This window comes from Eutrigla gurnardus (assembly GCF_963514095.1).
Source record: "Eutrigla gurnardus genome assembly, chromosome: 1".
NCBI lineage: Eukaryota > Metazoa > Chordata > Actinopteri > Perciformes > Triglidae > Eutrigla > Eutrigla gurnardus.
In genome coordinates this window covers 29,592,805-29,610,058 of record NC_139915.1, presented here as the reverse complement: position 1 = coordinate 29,610,058, position 17,254 = coordinate 29,592,805, and the positions used below count along the sequence as shown (strand labels likewise).

The 17,254-nt window shown below is 41.3% G+C and overlaps 1 protein-coding gene across 5 annotated transcripts in view; it reads right to left on the bottom strand.

Moving 5' to 3' along the window:
- Positions 1-1,538: 1,538 nt before the first annotated feature.
- madd (MAP-kinase activating death domain) overlaps positions 1,539-17,254 on the bottom strand; it is a 48,711-nt gene continuing 32,995 nt past the window's right edge. For 3 of the 5 annotated variants that reach the window (XM_084008499.1, XM_084008497.1, XM_084008498.1), the window contains 13 exons: positions 14,683-14,841; positions 14,408-14,528; positions 13,274-13,336; positions 12,060-12,180; positions 11,837-11,942; positions 11,638-11,748; positions 11,451-11,558; positions 11,214-11,378; positions 11,062-11,134; positions 10,158-10,264; positions 7,432-7,501; positions 5,538-5,584; positions 1,539-4,010 (listed from right to left, as the gene is read on the bottom strand). In XM_084008499.1, coding sequence (XP_083864625.1) covers positions 3,897-4,010; positions 5,538-5,584; positions 7,432-7,501; positions 10,158-10,264; positions 11,062-11,134; positions 11,214-11,378; positions 11,451-11,558; positions 11,638-11,748; positions 11,837-11,942; positions 12,060-12,180; positions 13,274-13,336; positions 14,408-14,528; positions 14,683-14,841 — 1,365 coding nt within the window. In that variant the 3' untranslated portion in view covers positions 1,539-3,896. The remainder of the gene's footprint in view (positions 4,011-5,537; positions 5,585-7,431; positions 7,502-10,157; positions 10,265-11,061; positions 11,135-11,213; positions 11,379-11,450; positions 11,559-11,637; positions 11,749-11,836; positions 11,943-12,059; positions 12,181-13,273; positions 13,337-14,407; positions 14,529-14,682; positions 14,842-17,254) is intronic. The other 2 variants (XM_084008501.1, XM_084008500.1) reach the window with 2 other exon arrangements.

Genomic DNA, 17,254 nt, shown 5'->3' with positions numbered 1-17,254 from the left:
TCTTAAAACAATTTCATTTGTAGTACTTTGTAAACCAAGTGATGGCTCAGCATTAAAGTAAGATTTACAGTCACGGTGATTTCCCCAAACCCAAACGTCTGATGTTCTTCATTCACAAATGTGGGAATGATACTCCAAAATCATCAAAAACATGTTGAGCATGTTCATAATGTGTGTTGAAATAAATATGAATTAAAGATTAATGTCTCTACATTTTTACCTTTCAGTTTTAGCAGCAGCAGTATGGCTGTGGCAGTAATAGTGGGATAAGCAAGGGAAGTTAATATAGCACATTTCATACACGCAGCGGGCATTCAAGGATGTTTTTGTGATTTGAGTAATAGGGGGCCTGTGCCCCAGTAGAGCTTTATGTCTAGCAACGCCCCTGCGGTGAGGTGGTCTCAACCACATGGAACGGGACTCGGCGGTCCGGTAAACGTCACACACCGAGAGGGATTCATTAAACACGCACTGCAGCTGTCCGGTCTCTGCCCAGACAAACACTCTTACTTGAGATCGCTTCACGGCGCGAGTCCGGTCGGTGAAAGTCCGTTAAGGCGTCCTGCGGGTAATGATGTTATCCGTGATACCTCTGCTTCGGAGCTTGTATTGAAACAAATGAACCAGTCTCAAGCAAAGCTCGTATCGGAGTTTCATTCGTTCCGTGACAATCACGTGATCAGTGACATCTGAAGTTTCATTTCAAGTAGGAGTCGAGACAAGTTGAGAGAGAAAGTTCAGTTCAGTGAGAGTTAAAGCTAGTAAATGATTGTTTGTGGTTGATACTATGCAGCCTGTTGCTAAGAGAGGGCGGTCCGAGATGTGGGAACACGTCAATCTGATTACTCCCCACAAGGTTATATTATTTCAGGATAATAATTTGCTGTTCTGATGCGGAAAGGCTATGTAGGTGAGCTTTAATATTTCAAGATTCAAGAAACAGTTCACATAAGTCACTATGACTGCCATAAACTGCACAGGCATTAGTAAGCACTTGCTGCTATTTCAAGTTATATTGGTTATATATCACTCCCTTTCGCTGATATTTATTTTTCTGCTATTATCACAATTTGTTTTTTCACACAACTTGTTGATTCACAAACGTTAAAGTTATAGTATAGAATGTTGAAAAAAGTAAGTTTTTAGTTAACTGGAAAAAAAATTCATGAAAAAAGTCATGTTTAAGAATAACATAAAATTCATGAAAAAAGTTATAGTATAGTATTTAAAAAAAAAAATCATGAAAAAGTCATAGTATTTTGAAAAAAAGTTATGAAAAAAGTCAGTGTAGTATGACTTTTTTTCGTAATTTTTTCCGACATACTATACGATGATTTTTCATTACTTTTTTCGACATGTTATACTTCTAAGAAAAAGTCTTAGTATAGCATAGCATATAGTGTCATAGTACACTGTTCCAGTGTTGCACGTCATTGTATGCTGCACATGAAAACTCATAAAAAAGTCACAGAACAGATAAGAGGAGAAATAAACATCTTTCTTCAGAAAATGACAACTACATCAAGCTTTATTTGCGATAACTTTATTATATTGCCAAAGCTGTACATATTCTATAAATACATTTTTTTTTTTCTCGAAATACTGGAATACTTACACCTGGCATCTCAATTCATTTATTCCCCCTCGATACAGCAGCAAGCTAGTACAATGACAGAGATGAGTTGTAATACTCCAGCTTAAAAAAAAAAAAAAAAAAAAAAAAAAGGCCCATTCCCAAACCAATTTTAGAGATGCCTTAAACCGTTTGGTTTTATTTATATATTATTTATACATAATATATTTATTAATGGAACAGCATCTTCTGAATATTTTCCTTTGGACAGTAAAATCACTAAAAACAAGCATGTCAGAATAAAAACCAAACATCTTCCAGTGATATAGCTCTACCGATATATATTGCTGATCTGGAGAAACTGTTCACCACACAGACGCACACGCACACGCACACACACGCTCACTGTGAATGTTTACGGCCAGCGATCGGACCAGATTCCACCATCTTCACCATCACAGAAACGACATTAAGACTCCGTCTCTGGGAGCAGACGATCACAGCGGGGAGGTTCCAACATCCGGAAGGTCAAATCACACGATGCAAAACGGCTGCTGCTCACTTTGGAGGATTTTTAAGACTCGAGGCACAACCCAGTCTGTGACGGAAAGATTTGTTGCTTATGCAGTTAACGTTTTTAGGATTGTGAAGCATGAGAAATAAATCAATTATTTCTTATCTTTCCAAGAGCTCATCATTTAAGTCGCTCTTTATTTTTAATTTGTAAACATGCACTTTTTACTGCTTCTCAAATGGGTATTTTCAATAATAGTTATCTGAAGAACTTTGGATATCTTACCCTACATACATAACAAATCTTAAAAAATCAGCTTAGACTCAATACATGGGTATTTATTTAAATATTTAATGACCTTCAATCCCAAATGATTAATCAATTCAATCGTTTGTTTATTGCATTTTATATTTATATATATATTATCTGAGTATTGGTCAATAAATGTACAGCTGACGGCGGGTCATTTCACACAAAATGTCATCCTTTACATGGAAATTGATAAATATGAACACGCGTGCAACAGCGCCCCCCTATGGTCACACATGACACGCTGCGCAGTAACACCAGTTTGAGTCGGGTGAGTTTGTATGTAATGTAAAAAGTTAGCATACCGTCTCCGATGTTCACTACAGCGTGGCCGCCACCTGCTGTTTAAGAAACACCTTGTGACATCACTGATTGGGGGTGTGGCCTGAGCAGAACCAATCCTCCAAAGTGTGCACCGCAGAGAGCAACACAGCAGCCGTTTTTCTTTGCGTGTGACTTGCTGATTTCACCTTTTAAAAGACAAACTTGAAACAGTCAAACTGAAGTCATCGTATTCACTTCAATCAACTTGTACCTTAGAAAAAAAACAACTGAAAAACAAAATCCTTCTTACATTCTTCACCCTGTGAAAGCCAGTTAACTCAAGAAAACATGGCTCTGGCAATGGCTAACTACTTATTAAGTATTGCACATCTAGCAAATCAAACAATTTTGTAACATTTTTTTCCAGAGAAATTTACAGTCAGTATATTTATATATTAAATAAATACTATATATAGAAATATATATAATATTTATTTTTCACCCTCATAGTAACATGCAATTGATAACAGCAGACCACGGACGAGAAGGTTTTACAGCAGAACTACAGTAATTCAGCCCGGAGGGGGGAGGGGGGTCCGAGCGAGGGCAAGAGAACACATCTGAGAACACTCACATTATTTTGGGGTTCGAACACTCTGGAGAAGCGTTTCACATGCGGTGCTCCGGTGCAGCGTACGGTAGCGTTTTTCACTGTGGGACGTCTCCGGATGTTTGTAACGGTTTAAACTTGGACAGACTGGAACTTTACAGTAACCACGGATCACAGGATAACTCACACAGTCAAATGGAGACGGGGGAGGGGGGGGAGCTGCTCTGTAGTGAATGTCAAAGGCTGTGCACGGGACCTGCATGCACTCTGCGCCTCGGGGGTTCGATCCCTCGATGGCATCTCCCATTGGTGAAAACGGTTGCGTCTTCTTGGCAGCGGGAACAACGGAGGAGTTTCACACAGGAGCTCGAGGGGAGTAGCCGGCAAACACTTAGCTGGGGGGGTATTTACACAACATCACAGACCAAACATCAAACACGTCTACACAGCAGGGTCTAAAAAGGGTCTGAGGCTTGTATGTACAGGAGGACGGAGCGAGAATCGTGTGCTTAGAATAAAGTTAGGGATTGTCAGAAGTCTGTGGTTTTAGAGCTGAGATGCGGTTTCAAGTAGAGAGGCAGGAGGACGGAGGCGTGGGGTTTTTTGGAGGACTGGGGGGGGGGGGACTAGCTAAGAAGGGGTCTCGGCGACAGAATCTTGGGTTTTCCTTCCGCCTCCTTCCCCTTCACGGCCGCCACGTAGGAGAAAAGGCAGAGGACCGAGTAGCAGATCTGATGGGCCTGCAGAAGGTAAAAAACAAGGAAGGAAGAAAAGACTCCACTTTTTAATTTTCAGAAACATTTAGTTCAAAAGTTTAGATGGAAACTTGTGATAAAATCCTATCTCATAGCATAGCAAGTATTATCTGATAATACTTACTTAAAATGGATTTTTCCAGAACTGTCAATCATCTTCTAGTCATTTTTTTAAGGCAGAGGCTATAAGACATGTCTTTTTTTTTTAACTCAACCTAACCGGGTAGTTTTGTTTCACCAAACTGCACCTGAAATTAATCATAATAACAAATAGAAACTAAAAGTCCTGAATCCAACCCACCACAACCTGATCTCTGTATTTATTTCTGTCACTCTTTACAACACTATTACTGTAACACTCCTAAATCGTTCTGGCTCGCTCACTAAGGGCCTGTCCACACGAAAACGTTCTCAGTGGGTAAACGCAGAAGTCTTGTGCGTTTCGCCCTTCCGTCCATACGGATCCGGCGTTTTCGCGGCCTGAAAACGCATTTTTTTAAACCAGCTCTCAGGGTGGAAAAGAAAAAAACGGCACCCCTCCGTTTCGTGATCGTTTTCGTGTAGACGGCGAAAACGAATACGCTGACGTCATCGCCCCGCTCCTCGACCCTCGAGCCTGACTTCTTCCCCCGCGACGTCTCGTAACAACAACAACCACAACGGCGGCCTCCGTGCTCGTAGCAGATATTCTGCTCGTCTGTACGTCGGCGTATCAGGGCCGCTGTATGAAAAGAGCCGAGAGAGGGGGGCGATATTCCGGGAACAAGTCGCAGATATGCTACTTTATTACGATGCTAACAAACAACCGCTAGCTAACTTCCCATGAATGTAGGCTTTTATTTGTCTAATTAATCCATCCCAACGTGTGACAACGCCTCGTCAAGGTCCTTAGGTTGACGGCTGTTGGTGCTTATTGTTGGTTTTATTTATACGGGCCAAATTGTCATCTTATGGGTGTTTATTGATCGGGTGGTCGGGCGGAGATTAGCCGTAACTCTCAAGTGTTGCCACAGCAACGGCAAACATCCGGTCAAGCTCCGTCTCTTCTTGTGCATTTTTGTAGCAGAAAAAGCGCCACACATAGGCCTGGAATATGAACTACAGCGCGCTGAGTCGTTTTCAGTGGATTCGTCTGGACGCGGATTTTCTTGAAACGACGCCAAGGCAAAACGGAGAAAAAAAGTTTGTTTTGCTTCGTGTGTACGGGGCCTAAGTAGCATTTTAACTAGCTTTTTTATTCAGCGCTACTTTCAGTGTGAACAAGCAGATATGATGTCAACGAGCAACAGGTCCAAACCCTCAAAAAGGTGCTGTGGCCCTTTAAGAACGTTGCTGTTCAAGCGTCACGTGGTTCCACTGAGATCACAGCTTCAGTTCTCAGACTTAAAAGTCTTGTAGTTTCAGGGTTCCCAGCAGGAAGGGCTCAATCAGAGTTCACCTCCACATCAGTGGTGTTTCAAAGATAAGAGGCGCCGCGACTACTGGTTAAAAGGTATCGACGTGAGGACTCACCATGGGGGTCTTGTACTTGTGGATCACCACTTCTTTAGTTTCAGGAACTATGCCGATGCAAGAGACAAAACAGAGAATTCAAAAGCAGCAGGACCCTCAATGAGGTCATGCTTGAGGGGGGGGGGGGTTAAAGGGTGGGTGGACTTCCAACAAGGTGTAAAATGAGATGTGGGCCAAGAAGAGTCCACCACAAGAGTCAGGACTACATCCAACTTTGGACAGAGGAGGTGTTGAAGGTCCATCAAATAAATATTTCTAGTGTTTTAAGGGAAGTATTAAATTTGACAGTTGGCGAGACGTTCATGGCCCACAAAACGGAAGAAATAATAAAAACAACGTTTTTTAATGAGAGAGACTGTAAAGATTTCAAATGTGGAAAACACAAGAAAGAAAAAGCTCCCCCGACTCTTTCCACCCAAATGAAGTGAAAGTTAAACGACATCACAGAGAAGCAGCTCGGAGATCAATCCTGTGACAGAGGACAGCGTCGCCGCCCGCCGGACAGACGGACTTTTCATTAGTAACTGTGAACCCATAGCAGAGCCGAGAAGATCTGGACAGATGGAGGGGGGGAGGAAACACCACAGATCTCCACAGACTATCAGAGAATGGGCGGGGCAGGGGGGAGGTGATGTCCGAAATGAAAAGCGAGTGATGAGGGAAGCGGAGGGGGAAAAAAACTCATAATACGAAGGAAAAAATGAAAACACACAAATTGGACGAAAAGGATCGAGTGAGGAAATTTTCAGCACAGAGTCGTAAAAGTTTGAGTAAGAAAAAGGAGAAAGGTGACGACACTTTACCTGCTGGAGAATGAAGGTTTTCATAGTGGCAAAGATGAGGGCAACATTACAAAAGCAGCACAGAGACACGGCAGTAACCCGGCACTCCACTGTTTCCTACATATAAAACGGTGTACTGGCCCTTTAAAAACATGGCAGACCATCTGCTCTCTTCTCTTCGTGAGGCTCAAGCTGGTTTTTCCAAATAAAGTTGCTTCATAAAAAGTCTACTGAAATAAAAACTGGACTTAAGATACTTTTTGCTTCCTGTTACTTTAGTGCCCTTTTTTCTCCTCAAATGTTTTCTGAAACATCTAAAATCAATGATTATTTTTCTTATTAATACTGTAATTCTCACTTTTATTTGAGTAAAGAAGTTGAATCAGTGATTCTACTACTTTTGAACACGAGTATCTGTACATACACGCGTACTTTTGACAAGTCAAACAGCTGGGAACTTTAGTTTTAGTAACAGGAGTAAAAAGCGAATTTGCTGGGGACTATTTTCAGCCGTGGATTAATACACGTCGGCCTCTAGTGAGTATTTACAGAGGGCATATAAGATTAAACATGCGACTGCAGTGAGTGTTCATTATAATAAAAATAAAGCTATTATATTATAATTATTTTCTCTTAACACCATCATGTTAAGGACAACTTGTAGAGGGGATCTAGTAAATTCAATGTAGTTACATTTTACCTCTAAGAACTGACAACATCTCTATCTATCTAGATAGTACTTATTTTGTATCTTACTCTTTTCAACCCCTTTGTGACTCCTGAGCTGCTGTAACAGGTGAATTTCCTGGTCCCAGGATCAATAAAGTTGATCTGATCTCATAAAAAAGGCAGCAAGACTTTTATTTTACTGCACATATCGTTTCTCAGACCGACTATGAAATGCCTCTCGCTCTAAACTTGGGCCGCGTTCCTCTGAAGGATTCCTCGCTGACTGAATCCCCGACAGTTGTCAGAGTCTCAGCGGCCCTCCAGGTGAGCCGGCATCAAATTCAGCCACACCCCCTTATTAGCTCTCGTCAATACGTTTCACCACGAAGCCGAGTTACTGCCGTGCCGAGTACAGGCCTAGAATCAACAGATGGTGTAATTACCAAATTCCTCCAGGACAAAGACTCCCTTCACTGTATTGCACTTTTTAATGTGACTCAGCTCTATGAAAACCTAAAAAACAAACAAAAACAAACAAACAAAACAAGACAGACCATTATTAACTCAACAACACCGGATGAAAAATAAAACACTTCATATTTTAAAAAAAGAAATTAACCATGTTAAACTTTGTTTTATTCGGTATGAAAGGTGAAAAATAAAACAACTACACATGGAGCGCAAGCTTTTAACAGCTAACGAAAAAAAATAACAAAAAAAGGAAATAAAAGCACACTATGAGAAGTTTCCATGATCAAACGCATACATGGGCGACGGGTAAATGGGGAGAAATGCATTTTTAGTCTGCTCAAAGCTCAAAACTAAACTCCACATGACTTGTTTCACCAATGAAGTGAATCGGAACACAAACAAAAATATATCATTTTATGCTCAGAGATGCAAAATGGCCCATATGATGCAAACATGGAAGTTCCATATAAAAATGTAGACACAAGGACACAAAATAAAAGAGTTTTGCCATACAGCTATAACAGTAACGAATAAGAACAAAGAGAGAAGAAAAGGAAAAAAGAAAAAAGGAACCCAATAAGATGTAACTGCTAATAAAGCAAACACAGCAGAGGTTGTGTACCTTCCGCTCCTTGCAGGGGGAGAGAGCATGGGAGAGAAATGGTTTGGATTATTATCGGACAGAAGAGCACAAACACTCGACGACACTCCGAGATGGACGCTATCCACGGGAGCATCGTACCGATTCAAATCAGGAGTCTAGCTAGGAAGTTACCAGAGCCAATGTAAAAGGAAATCAATAAAAAAGAAACATCACAAGAGGAATCAGCCCCCCCCCCCCCCCCAGAGACTAGATGGGGGTGGAGAAAAACAAAAAGAAGAAAAAGAGGGCTAGAGGTTTGACTAGGGTATTGAGAGCTGGATTCACCTTTGGTTTTCCTGGACTTTAAAGATCTCAGTCCCCCCAGAGCCCTCCATGCCTCCTCCTCCAGCAACAAGGGCCGGCACCAACACCACTTGCTCACACAGCAGCACAGATAAACGGGGGGAGGGGGTTACCCGCGACAACGTCCCGGGATCCGGCCCAGAGCTCACACACATAATATATACACGGATATATATATATATATATATATATATATATATATATAAAAAGTCTTCTGAATGCTGAACAAAGCTCCCTCTGAGGGTTTGATTAAACTCTTTCAGGAGCTGACCTGCAAAAACTCAAATCTCACAACTGTATCAAAGGAAATAGTTTATTCTAGAAATGCAACGCTTTACATCTTTTTTACGAAACCCACCTCGAAAAGTATTAACCTTGCCTGATTAATGAAAAATATTGTCCTGTCACCACTAGATACAGGTGTTTAGCTCTGCTTTGCTCTCAACCAACTCCTGAAGGAAATATCGGACAAAACTGTCAAATGTTCTTCGTCTGCTGTTCGGGTCTAAAACAGGAAGTGGACAGTCTGGATTTCTTAGAGCTCGTTCACTGAAAACAGACCTGCTGCGACAAGAAATCTTCACTTAAGAGAGTGAACCTCTTCACCTCTAATGTAACGTCAAATCCAACCAAAACTGTCTGCTTGAATAGACACACCAGAGGTTGAGCTTTCTCAGCGATATGTTGTGGTTTCTTACTTTCCACAAATAGACATTTTGTTCGTCGCTTTGGACAAAAGCGTCTGCTAAATGCCCTAAATGTGAATGTAATGTGAAGAAAGTGTCTTCTCCTTCTTTCTTTTTTCTTTTCTGGGTGAACAGACTCCTAAAAATGTTGTTGTTGAGGAATCAGTGTCATCTTTTTTTTGTTTTTAAAGACTCAATATGTACGAAGTGTCCCTGATCTTTCAGGCCGGTCCATTCTCTGGATTATTCCACTGCATTGTTCAATCACAGCTACACACTAACACACTGAGAAGAGAAGCACAATCCTCAGCTACGACCGCAGACGGGAAGCAAACACATGACGATGTTCACGGGTCCAAACTTAAAATGTGAAAGTTGCTATTAAATAGCCAATTATTAATGAAAAGTCTTCGCTCAAGGTCATCCGTCACACACACACACACACACACACACACACACACACACACACACACACACACACACACACACACACACACACACACACACACACACACACACACACACACACACACACACACACACACACACACACACACACACACACACACACACACACACACACACACACACACACACACACACACACACACACACACACACACACACACACAGCAGATGAACAATGAGGTTTGAGCACCACGGATGTCACAAAGAAACTTGTGTGGAAGGATGTGTTAATAATATCGTTGTCTGGGAAACTGCATGCTAACAAAAACACAAACACAAAACAAACACTGAAAATAAAAGCAAATCCAAAAAAGCAAAAAAGCACAAACAGGAATTCTTCCTCTAAGGGAAATCGTCGGGTTGGAGTAAATGCCAATCAAACGTGTTCATCGGAGGCATTTGGACGAGGATTTCTGTTTCTAGAGACAGTAGAGGAAGACGCCGCGAGATGAAAGGAAATGAGGCAAACAGGAAGTGAAGAGCAGAGACGGGTGGACAGAAGGACGGGATGAACTTTTATTATTATTTTTTTTTTATTATTCCCATGCCCTTGTGTGAGACGAGAGGCAGGTTCTCTGCTATGGTCCGGGCCTCTTACCTGGCTGTGCATGAACTTAAGGTTGATTCCTTCCAGCGTGACCTGCAAGAGTCCACCTTCACCCGTTTTCATGTCCTGGACAGGAAACTCTCCGCCCAGCTCCGGACCTGAGGGAGAAACACCCGGGGTTGGATCTAGAGCAGATACTTAGGACCTAGATAAAAACCCGACCTCACCTCAACACTGCTGGGGTGTAGGACAGACTTTAGCTGATTTAGCTTATGAAAGGTGTGGATTTTTACTTTCACGTTTTTAAACAAACTACAGGATACTCCAATATGAGATGAGAACTTTATAGAGGCATCAAAGGGTCTCCTCAGGTTAAAAAAAACACCAAAAAAGTAAACAAAGCATAGCCGGGGCACTGGTTGATATTCCTAGAAAAAAACAGATTAAATTCTGGGAGTCTTTGAGATTGTTAAGTCATTATTATTGTTATTATTATTATTATTATTATTATATACATTTGCATAAACCTAATGACATCACAGACGCCAACGCTTGCAAAGGTACTTTTTTATTAATTTTTATTTTGCATAAACCTCAGAGAATAGTATAGAAAAGTGTTTTCTTTAAATCACGGAGACTATTCCAGGTTTTTTTGTGAATAATTTTGATGAGGAAATTACAACTCATGCGGTCACTATACTGCTACACTCCGACTGAACAATTAAAAGTCGGAAACCATGCCTTTTTTAAAAATATTTAAAAAAGGTGATGATGACGAAATAAGAATGAATGGAAACTAAATAAGAAAGAACGAAAGAAAAATATAAAGAAAGTAAGAAACAGAGAAAGAAAACAAAAGAGAAAACAAAATAAGAAAGAACAAAGAAAAAGAGAAAGGAAAATATGAAGAAAGAGAAACGAAAAGAGAAAGCTAGAAAGAGAAACAGACTGGTACCTGGTTTGATGCTTTGCTGCCGTGCTGCTGCTCTCTCCATGCTGTCTTTAACGCAGTAGTACAGTTCTCGACACTAGAATGCAAACAGGAAACGTGTTACGAGTTTCCCCAGCAGATAAAGTGAAGAGTTCAGGCTGCAGGAAGACGCTGACCTTCTTGGTGTAGAACTTGTTGAGCTGCGTCTCCTGGCCGTTGCGTCTCCAGAGACACAGCACCTTGGTCTTGGGACAGTAGGTCATGTTGATGAGCTTCTCGTACCACCAGCGCTCGTAAACCGTGCCGATGTTGCTGCGCAGGACGATGCAGTCGTCGCAGACCTGAAATGGTGAAGTTTAGTAAAAAAGAAGCGGTGGCATGCGTGAGTCGTTGCATGAGGAATCCCAGCGTACCTCCATGAAGAAGATGTCTCCCGTGGTGTCGGTGCCGGCGTGCACGACGAACGTCTGCTTCTTGATGTGACGGCTCCCGCTGGGCCTGATGGACAGCTCACGGCCGTTCTGACCACAAACAACAACAGTTCAGATGAAAATAATCCCACAGCTGCAAACTGAGGTTGAATTATATGAGAATATTCACCATGTTGGCCAGTTTGTCCAGAATCTCGTTGATCTCTTGGCTGTACGTGAGGCCGATGTGGGACTTCCCCATCAGACGCCTCACTTTCTTCTTGATGTCGTTTTTGTTCAACTACAACAAACAAAAACATAAAACTTGAGATTAAAAGAAGAAAAAGGCAAGCTTTCCACCGTGCTATGATTTAAATGAGCCTCCGTACTTTGATCATTAGCATGTATGCTATCATGTTGTGCAGCAGCGTGGACAGAAGTCGGTCCTCATCGTCCTCCAGACGCTTGCGGTCATGATCTCCTAGTGACAAGTATCTGCATAGACAAACACAAAAAACACGAAAAAAGACAAATATTACAGGTTTTACATGATGCAATGACAGAAGTGATCTAGTGAGTGGGTGGATGGAGCGGGTAACGGCCGTGTTGAACCTTTCGATCATCTCCTGCGGCCCCTGGTCCATGCCCATGCCCTCACGCTCCAGCATCACGGCGTCCAGGTAGGCGTCCTCCCAGAACTGCAGCTGGTCCCACAGAGTGGAGCGCTCTTTACCTATCAAAATATGTTCATAGTTCATTAATCTGCTTTCAGAAAATTAAATTCGTAGGTCTTAGTCATGCAAGAAAACACGGCAAGCCAATTAGAACAATTAGATATAATTACTAGAGCTGTTCCGATACCCGTGTTTGAATTTGGCCAGTACACATAGTGTACATAGTGACATAGTCAGTAGCAATGTACAATCTACATACTATAAATAAACTATAAAAACTATTCAATTATTCAGTAATTCCTTCTTTTCCTTGACTGCTGGGTTATAAATATGTTGTCCAATGTCAAATCTCTATTTAAATCAAGTGATGAGACGATACCATATATGGTAGCTAATTTAGCAAGCAGTCGCAGTGTCGGCACGGTAACACTAACAGCTGACGTTAAAGCATCCATTCAGTAAAAAAGAGCGTTATCATGGTAGTCTTGTAAAACGCATTTTCTGGCAAGTAAATAAACACTTTTCATAGCAATATGGAAGAGGGAATAATGACCCGTTAAGCTGTTTTATGAAGTTCTAAGCAAGTTCAGGTATCAGAATCAGGAAAAAATGTTATCGGAACATCTCTAATAGTAACTCTTGTTGTAGTATAACTCAAGTAACAGCATCCATCTAACGATGCCTTTAAGTGCTGCTCTTTTTAATCTCCTAACTAATATATATATATATATATTCATCTGATAATATCAGGTCACCAGCTGCGTTTTCCCCCACCCGTATCACGTTGCCATAACTCAAAGTAAAATTTGACATTTCCCAATCTCATTATCCAGCTGGTGGCTCGTCTGTGCTCCACTCATAATTACATTCCTGACAGCACTTGAAGGCAGCGTGCTCTCAGTGAATGAGCAAACACATGAAAGTCAGTCTAACTGTGTGGAGGGGAAAAAGTGGGTGAGCAGAAATCTTAAATAAGTCTTTGATCTCCCTGTGAAGGACAAACTCTGCAGGACTGCTCGTGTTTTTCACTTCTATGTAAGAAAAATACGGATGTGCAGCAACGGAGAGGAAAAACCCAACATCACATCACATCAAAGATGAAACACACACACAGAGAAAAAAAAAGGGGCAAAGGCGAGAGATTAGCCCTACTTAGAGAAAAGGTTTCCATGGCAGCATCCTCTAGTTGATCCCAAACGGAGCTCTTATCGCGGCCTGGAAGAGTTCCCCAGGAGGAGCAGCGGGAGAGGAAGAGGAGCAGCGAGAGCAGGAGGGGGTTAGGCGAAGAGGTGAGTAGGTTTAATGGCAAAAACAAGAGCAGCACCGAGGACGAACAAAGACAGAGCACGCTGGTTTGCCGTCCTGTTTGTAGCAGGCAGCTCGGTGCTGTGATTTGTGGGAACGAGGCTCTAAATGTGCCCCCCGGTTGAGTGAAATACAGATGTTAAGAAGTCACCATGACTGACTGGAGTATAACTTGACTCAAAGTCATTGGATTTTGTTTTGTTGAACTGTCATTTTCTGATTGAATGAAAACATTATTTTGGCTTCAAGTCTGATTGATTTTTTTTAGTACAGGGTGTAAATGTGAGCTAATGGAACGACACAAACAGCTGACTGACTGTCAACCTGTTCCAAAACAATAAAGTGAGCAAACCCTTAATTATGCAGAACTTTAAGCCTTAATATAAATTAAAAAGGTGAATAAAATATATATTTTTAAAATTATGTGTACAGTTGTTATGAACAGCAATATTAGCTATAAAGACCAAAGACTTCAGACGCAGTCATGACCACGATTGTAAGGAATGTTTATGTTATTCTGTTTTCACACACCTGCACCTTGATCGCACTTGTATTATTCTTTTATGGATTCATAACAATGTAAAATTGGACCTTTTTTAATTACATTTGCACAAAGGGTTATAACGTTTCCTTCATGGAAGTCACTGTTTCATGATGCAGATTTAACATTACACCACTTCTGGGTAATCACATCACTGACTTCTGTTTTTTTTTTTGTCAAAGCTCAATGCTGGTACATTAACAGGGAAACCAGTAAGTTGTATGAAGGTTAAACATCTAGCAACACTTTCTTTACATAAGTGAAGTTACTGTGTGACATTCACGGTTGTTTGGTTTGTAAATATTTTCTTACGACACACGACAAAGACAATGTTAGTGAAGCAACGCTGAAGAAGACGGGAAGGAAGCGTTATCTTGAAAACAAAACAGCAGCCGTTTGAACTGCAAGAGGAAGTATCTGAACCGGAGAGCAGAACTCACCCAGCAGGCCCTCGCAGAGGTAAATCCTCATGCTGATGTCCTCCATCGGCGGCGGCGGCGGCCCCTTCGACATGGCGAGCGCGTGATCTTTTGCACTCGGTTTCAGAGTGTGGGTCTTTCCCTGCAGAAAAAAAGATCCCTTTGATGACAGCATCATGGCTGCTGCAGATTATTCAGGTTCCCAAAGGTGTCTGACTGTATGGTCTTAAAATGAATTTATTGTTCTGTGGAGCGTTTTGACGGTAGAATCTACTCATGGTGGGTTTTCTACTCACGAAGACGGTGCTGGTGGCCGGGTTGGTTTCGATCTCGCTGTCGGAGAGCGTCCCTCTGGACTGAGTTAAGTGAGCAGCGATTCTCCCGCCGAGTCCGTCTCCCGCTGTGCTGCTCAGGTCGCTGTCGGCTCCCAGAGTCTCTCCAGAGCTGTTGCTGATCTAAAAATAATGTAAAAAAGGCCAGGTGTGAGGACAATACATATGCAATGTTTCAGGGGCAGAAAGTTTGGCATAAAAGCAGTGTTTATTATTTATAGAGATGCAGCCCTTCATTGATGTTGTATGATTTTGAAACTACGTGATATACTCATATTGATATTCCTGTTGTTAATGTTGCCCTATTCCATCATTTTTAAAGGATTCTGTTTGTCTGAAGGTTTGAAAATGGAAACGTCATCAATAAAAATGGAGTGAAAATTATGCGCAAGATTTTCTTACATTATTCCACATCCGGCCAGATACGTTTTAGGTTCGACACTAGAACATAAAATAAAGTTCTATTTGGGTAATATATTGGGTAATGACTGGCTCTACACTTTTACTTTTACACATTACTAGTGTATGTTTTGTCTGATCTTTATTGTCATATTTAAATCGTCTTTATTTTAGTATGTTTTGTTTTGAAACCAATACTTTTATCAAAGAGAAATTCTCAAATCTTTAATTGGCATTCTGTCTGTGATTATTTCCTTTTTTATATGAGGTTATTTCTGTTATCGACATCTTACTAACTAATTAATTAACTTATTTATTGTTATTTTGAGTGTCACCACCACCTGTTTTAATATGAGATCAGTGCTGCTTGATGTGTGACGTAGGCTTCCATGGGTTTCTGATTTATATTTTTTATTCAGTAAATGTTTCGAACTGGAAACCACTTTGTGTTTTAGCTTGAAAAGTGCTGCATAAATATCAGTATTATTATAATTATTACTGATTGGCCACTAAAGTTTAAGGCATTTAAGCATTATAGTCAGGCTTGATTCATCATGGAATCTACACGTCATATATCGTGAGGTTCTGTGCAGCTGGAACAACTATGGGATATTCCTAACAACGTGACTAATAATAAAAGCACAAAACCAAACTACCCTCCCTACTTCAAGTAGAACAACATGCAGGAAGATAACCCAGAAGTCATAACAAATAGATTCAATCAATTTTTTTGTAAACATCGGGCCAGAGCTAGCCAAGGACATTCCTGACTCACTGGGACCACTTTGATAAGGATGGAGACAGAAATCCCAGCTCAATGTTTCTCACACCAGTGAAGGACACAGAGATTAGACATCTGGTCAACAAATGCGTACCAAAAACTTCCACTGATAGTTTTTGGTTGATGACCTCGACATGAGACTAATTAAGAAAGTATTAGATGGAATCATTTCACCATCATTTCACAAGAAGAAGTAAAAAACATCAGCAACACTAAGTGGCTTCAAGAAAAAGTATGTAAATTCAGCCGTTGACCGGTACAGATTAATACATGAGGGTTGATAAAGGTCAGAGGCACGAATCAGCAGGCACTGTGTTGAGACGGCATGGGAGCATAACAAAAAACATTCTGTACCCAAACAATAAGTTGAACCTGGGAACTTGCATGGTCCAAGGCCAATGTCAGTTGTACGTAGCAGGATGTTGTTATAATGTGTATCAACAATGTGGAGATAAATTAGGTACGAATACAAACTGTGACACTACTGTGAGCGATCAGAAGTTCTGAGCTGTGAAGAACTCAAGTGAGCCTGTAAATGGACACACTAAGGTCACTCGATTGGAGACTTGTCTAATATTGTACAACAACGTTTTCAATCAGTCAATCAATCCATCCAACAGTCCACGATGGAGTTGCTGAGCTGGTGACTGAATGCTATCGACAGAGTGTTCTCAACACGTGTGGACGTGTACGTGTTCACGTTCATGACAATTGGAAGGATCGCCTTAGGATGTGGAATCTTCATGCAATATGGGAAAATGAGAAAGATCGCTACTGAGCAGACCAGTGTGAGGGGCGGACAACGCCACTGCTCGGATTGCTGTGGTCGGGATGCGCTCTGACATCTCCGCAGTTCGCGAGCTCGTGGCACTGATGCGAGTTGAAGTAGCCACTAATCGGGAGGACATGGCGAAGTTAACGGCGCCTAAAAAAGCTGCAGAGGAATAATATAATAATAATAACTACACTGGACTTTTGCTCTCTGTCGATTGGACCACCTTCTGACTTTGTGACATGCCTGGCTATAAGACGAGACTGTTGTTCACTCATGACGGACAAATATGGACACATGTGCACACACGTAATCTGTATGTACTGTCTAGAGCTAGACTTCAGCTCTGTATACTACCTACTGCTGTAACATAAAAGAAAATGTTGTGTCAAAATGTAAAATGCAAAAGATAAGAAAAGATGATGATGAAGATTTTATCCTGTGGGTAATGGGGGCGGGACTAGATAAGCTTTGGCTTCTCCCGCTTTCCCTTTCGGCCATGTGTATTGAATTATTTGAACAAAGATGAAGTGTGATGATGACGATTTAATTGACATGCCCGAAATAAACAAACAAACAAACAA